The sequence below is a fragment of the Catharus ustulatus genome, chromosome 15 (assembly GCF_009819885.2).
Source record: "Catharus ustulatus isolate bCatUst1 chromosome 15, bCatUst1.pri.v2, whole genome shotgun sequence".
Lineage (NCBI taxonomy): Eukaryota > Metazoa > Chordata > Aves > Passeriformes > Turdidae > Catharus > Catharus ustulatus.
The window spans coordinates 8,687,087-8,693,086 of NC_046235.1; the positions used below are offsets into that span (position 1 = coordinate 8,687,087).

General features: G+C 41.8%; 1 protein-coding gene across 13 annotated transcripts in view; it reads left to right on the forward strand.

Annotated features, from left to right (window-relative positions):
* Positions 1 to 1,503, forward strand: part of RAPGEF6 (Rap guanine nucleotide exchange factor 6) — a 129,682-nt gene extending 128,179 nt beyond the window's left edge. For all 13 annotated transcript variants that reach the window (XM_033073095.1, XM_033073100.1, XM_033073097.1 and 10 more), the window contains one exon: positions 806 to 1,503. In XM_033073095.1, coding sequence (XP_032928986.1) covers positions 806 to 831 — 26 coding nt within the window. In that variant the 3' untranslated portion in view covers positions 832 to 1,503. The remainder of the gene's footprint in view (positions 1 to 805) is intronic.
* The last annotated feature ends 4,497 nt before the right edge of the window (positions 1,504 to 6,000 follow it).

The window sequence follows — 6,000 nt, forward strand, 5'->3', positions numbered from 1 at the left end:
GTTGTGATCATTTCCTTCCCTTTCAGTCTGATTCAAAATGAGCCTGTGTTTAGATTAAAAAATTTCTGATGCAAAAGGATTGTATCTTGGCCCTTTAAAATGTGTAAGCAGTAGTTAACATATATATTAGTACTGCAGTTCAAACTTACAGTAAACATAAAATTGCCTAGCATTAATTCTGTTGTGCTTTTGATGTAAAAATAAAGAAGTCATTGCTTCCAATATTAATGAAATGTATTCTAAGCTAAATTTAGCTGTACACTTTTAGAGGCACCTATTTTACTATTTTTGAAGTGCTTGGCTAATTTTATTTGGGATAAAATGCTCACTGCATGGCAATTTGCTGGCTTTTTTCCCAAATCCATAGCTTTTGGCATACTGGAACTGCATGGTGATAATTTTTGGAGGATCTGGGATTTTCTGTTTTGCAATATGTCTTTATTGTATGACCATCATACCTGAGACTGCAGAAGCTATGGATGCCCCATCTCTGGAAGTGCACAAGTCCAGGCTGTATGGGGCTTGGAGAAATCTGGATGGTGTCCCTACCTATGGCATGGAGTTGGAATGAGATGCTTTATAAGGTCCCTTCCAACCCAAACCATTCTGTGATTTCCTGAGGATCTGATAAATGGTGATATGGAATGTGTAGTGATAAATGATAAAGACAGTGAAAGCATGCTGTTGAAGGGATGAAGTTGTCATAGACTCACTGTTACCACCTCACTGGGTGCTGCTCTGTGCTCTGTGTGCATGAGGTGAGGACTGGTGGAATAACTGCCTATTTCTTTATCTTGTTTTGCAGAAGATGAACAAGTATCAGCAGTTTAACCGTTGGGCTGTTTATATGAACCACTCACAACACAAGCGTGGAGGTCTCACGGTTCTGGTAGCGACTGCTGACTGCTTGCTGCTACCGGCCTCAGACCTTGCCTCTGTCACAGATGAGATGGAATGGGTTGGATCACCTCTTTACACCTTCCTTCACGCTGCCACCACCACCTAAGAAGCTATTTCTACCTATGAAATAGAAAATCCTGTTCAAGGAATGTGCTGACTGCCTGGATGCCAGCGTGGGTATCCAGAGATGGACCGAGTTTCGTGCATTGGGGAAGACCAGTTGTCACCACCACTTGAAACTTGGGAGCATTTTTCTGTATGATACCATGTAATCCTTTGGTAGTTTCCATTGTTGTTATTTTCTACATGACCATTAGAAGTCTGAGAGTGTATTTTATGAACTTAAAAAAAAAAATTATATCAAGATGTCAGCAAAAGCAAAGGATGTTGCTGAAGTATCTGAAAATAATTTATTAATTTAATATTTTTAAATGGGAGTTTCCTTTATGTGTATTGGGAGTGCTCTGGTTGGCTAATATAAATGTTTAGTTAATGTGACAGTAAATTAGCTACACATCAACTGTTGTGCTCTCAAAATAAAAACAGAAAAGTAGAAACGGGTGCAGAAATTTACAGATTTTGGAGTGGGTTTAGATTTAATATGAATAGAACCCAATGCCCTGCTGTCAAGCCAGCACTCGTGCTGCTCCCCTCCCACATAGACACAGCAGAAACCTCCTGTCCAAGGATTTTTATAAATTTTTTTAGCTGCCAGTCAGCTAAGGCAAGAGTTGATGCTCTCCTCCCCTATTAAGGAATGTTTGAAATGTGGAAGCCATAGCTTATGGGGAGCATTTGAAGAGATCTGAAGCTTTCCCAAAAGAGTTTTAACCAGTTTTTGCCCTGCAGAGTTCAACATGCAGAGCATGTTCTAAAACTCAAAACTCAGCTCTGTGTTGGGGTTTTTAAGATCATCTCACATGTCCTGACCGTTTCCCAGAGTTGCACAGGTTTAGGTGCAAAGGTTATCTTTGGAAAAACAAAAAAAATTAGAAATCACTACATTTCACCTATTTGTGAAACTGAATAATAAATGACACAGTGCTTATAGAAGAGCATAATGCATTTTATGATCGTTTTTTAAGTGTTTATCTGGAAAATGCAGATGATCTCAAACCATTTTTTAAATCCTAGTTAAAAGTCCTGGTGTTGTTGGTGTCAGTGAGAGTTTTGACTTACAGCCAGCCAGTATTAACCTATGATCCTCTAGTTTTACTATGGTCAAAATAATTGCTTCTTTGATTTTACTTTTAGCCAGCCAGAGTGCAGAGGGGTAGAACTGGAAATGCCTGCAGGTTCTTTTCTTTTTTCTTCCTTCTCCTTCCTTCTCCTTCCTTCTCCTTCCTTCTCCTTCCTTCTCCTTCCTTCTCCTTCCTTCTCCTTCCTTCTCCTTCCATCTCCTTCCTTCTCCTTCCTTCTCCTTCCTTCTCCTTCCTTCTCCTTCCTTCCATGCATGACACCCCATTCTAGTTTTAAAATCAGACATCAATGTGTGAATATGTATTTAAACATCTAATTGTAAATCTTTGTTGTGATATTTACAGCCTAAGCTAGAAAGATGATGTTTTGTCATTTTTACAGTGCCTCAAAACTGATTTCAATATCCATAGTTGTGAAGAGCTTTAAGGGGTGTTTTTTTAACCTATATGTGTGCAGGGGTGCAAGGTGAATACAACATTTTTGGAAAATGCCACAAGTACAAAAAACAACCCAAAGCCTTTGATGTGCTTTCTCCGTAGTAGCTAGGGGCTGATGCAGCCAGGTGGATGTGAATGACCCAGCCTGTGCCTGCTTTCAGAGCAGTACCAGGTTCCACATTGTCTGGAATGTACCTGTCATGACAGGAACTAGGAAGGTGTAAATGAACAGTGATGCTGAGGAAGAGGATTCAAAATTTTTATCTCACTGGTTGGCTGTATGAATTTTTGGCACAAGTATCGGAGAAGCAAATGGTTGAAAAAATACATTAAAATCAACTTGATGTATGGCATAATAAATGCATTTTGCTTTCTCAAGGCCTTAATGTGCAAAATGAACTTACACAAGTCTTAATGACTAAAGATTAATGTTTCAAAGCAATGCAGGGCAGATAGGTGTTTTCAGCACATGCAATGGTGATAATAGAATTCTTGAACTGATATTTCTGTGGGATGTAAATCCAGGTCCTGTCATCCTTCTGTCACCTGTAGTAGCTTGTTAACTTCTACATGGAAACAACAGGCTTTGAGTGCCATCAGAAATCATCTGCATTGTGCCAGGTGAATGAAACCGTACAGTTCCTTGGCCTTGGGGGGCGGAGCTGCAGCTTATTCAAGCCTGTTGAACAGAAGTATAGGGGATGAGGATTACTAAAGTGGCTTCCTTTTACCCCAAAACCCAATAGTGCTGGCTTTGAGGATGCAGGAGACCCTGTGTGGAGCAGGGTCAGGGTCTTCTGGCAGTCAGCAAGAGCAGCTGAATAAATCACCCATCCAAACATGGTATTTGATGGTGTTTCCACATCAACAGGATCCGTCTGTTCCACAGGGCTTGGCAGACACTGAAAAGTTCTGGAATGAGTGAAAGTCTCACTAACAATATTTTCCTAATAGCCCACACAGCTGCTGTACATAAATCATACATAAACTATGGACAGATGAGCTACTCCTGCTACTCCTGCCTTGCACAGTGTGGCTTCTCTACTGCTCCTTGCTGGGGTTTTTGTTTGTTTGTTTGTTTGTTTTTAACTCAACCGATCACATTGATTGGGGCCAATAGCCAAATGTAGAGTGTCTGGTGTGGGTTTGAAGAGACATTATCCCTTTTTTTTGGTAATGCAGACAGAAGCAATATGGTGGTTAGTACTTGTTGTACATTGCTTTGTTGAAGTGATGTCTTCTGGACCACAGATCCCTGACTCTGTAGCTCTGCTAGGTTCTTCTAACTTGGACTCTGATGCTGATAAACAGTTCAGGTGCCTCATGTCATGTTCTTCCGCTGCCATACCCAGGTTTGCCTGCTTCCTGCTTGTCATTTGCTCCTGTCTTGTTGGTGAAAGATGCATTTTGGATTTCTATGATTTAAGCACACAGTGTTCTGTTATAAATCTTAAACTTCCAGATAATTCCTGAGAAATCAGTGTAGTTTGGTAAAATTGAATTGACCTGTCCAGTTGCAGGAAGGGGAAAATAAGATCACTGGGCCTCTTGAGCATCAGGTTCATCTCCCGAGTACACAGAAGAGTGTAAAGACAATGGCTGTGGATGTTTGCAGTTCATGTTTTTGCAATGTGGACAGATTTTGAGTGTTTGCCAACAATGGACAGTGTGGGGCTTTCCTGGCTCCTTCCTTTTGCCTTTACTCTGATAAGTTTGTAGGTGTGGCCTCACCTTGAGTCCTGTGTGTGATTTTTTTGGGCACCACGATATGAAAAACACATGAAGCTATTAGCATCCAAAGGAGGCCACAAGGATGGGGAAGGGACTGGAGGGGGGAAAGCCTTATGAGAAGTGGCTGAGGGCACTTGATCTGTTCAGCCTGGAGAAAAGGGGACTGAGGGGAGAGAGACCTCTTTGCAAACTACAACATCCTCCTGAGGGGCAGCACTGATCTCTTCACTCTCATGACCAGTGACAGGTTGTGAGGGAATGGCCTGAAGCTGTGTCAGGGGAGGTTTAAGTTGAGTGTTAGGAATAGGTATTTCACCTAGAGGGTAGTTGGGCACTGGAACAGCTCCCCGGGGGAATGGTCACAGCACCAGCCTGGCAGAGCTCAAGGAGTGTTCGGACAATGCTCTCGGGCACAGGGTGGGATTGTTGAGGATGGTGCTGTGCAGGGCCAGGAGTTGGACTCGATGATCCTGACAGGTCCTTTTCAGCTCAGCAGATTCTGTGATGCCAGGTGAGCGATGCTTCTCTGGAAGGTGGTCAGAGCCCATTGTTTGGGGTGGGATGCTCTGGGGGCTGTCTGTACCTGCCAGAGGCAGAGGGTGTCCCCAGGGGCTGAACATACCAGTGATGCCACTTGCAGAGGGGCCTTTGGGGCATCAGGGGTGTTCCAAAACCTTTTTCATTATGTCCTGAGTAATTTTACTGTAGGCAACAGTGGAAATACAACCCTATCATTTAAGTTTTTATAAAACATTAGAATTTTTGAAGGATAAACTTATCACTGCCTTTGCAAAAAGAAAAGAAAAAAAGGGATACTTTCTCTTTACACATTATATTTTAGAATGCTTGTATAAAAGGTAATCTATCTTGAATTCCCAACCCAGCTTTTGCTTCAGTTGTGCTTTTTATTGTTTTCTCTTTATTTCCGATATACCTGGAATGCAGTTTAGCTTGGTATTAATTAAATTCTAAATATGTGAGCATATTGGCAAAACTGCACAGATGTAATAATATTCCAATAGCAATTGTACTGCACAAGTCAGTGATTGTAAAGTATTCTGTAACAAGCAATGTTTGTCTCCTATTTTTTTATACCTCTTACACTTATGTCTTTTAGAAAGACAGTGCCTCTGTATGCTTTTTGTATTTTTACTGAGTGATTGTAAATATTTGTTATATTTTTGGTTAAGAGAATGTTTAAAAGTACTGTTTATTATCCAATCTATTAATATGTTGGAATCAATAAACAATCAACATGTATTAATTGTTTTCAGCAGCTGTTTTCTGGCAGCCAGGGAAGGATGGAGCTGAGGTGGTACAAAGCTGGGGAGAGCCTGTGGGAGTGATGCTCATCCTGGGATCGAAGAGGAGCCACCATGAGCGGTTTTGTTGTATTGTCACAGTGAAGAGAGTGAGGGCAATACAGACATGCGATGTTCAGAGGGCTGGAGCACCTTTTCTGTGAAAATAGGCTCAGACATTTGGAGTTATTCAGACAGATGAAGAGAAGGATCTGTGGAGACCTTAGAGCCCCTTTAAAGGCCTCCAAGAGAGGTGGAGAGGGACTCTGGACAAAGGGGAATGGCTTTAATCTGAAGTAGGGCAGGATTATTTTTGATTTTAGGAAGAAATTCTTGCCTGTGAGGGTGGTGAGGCCCTGGCACAGGTTGCCCAGAGCAGCTATGGCTGCCCCATCCCTGGAACTGTTCAAGGCTAGACTGGACAGGGCTTG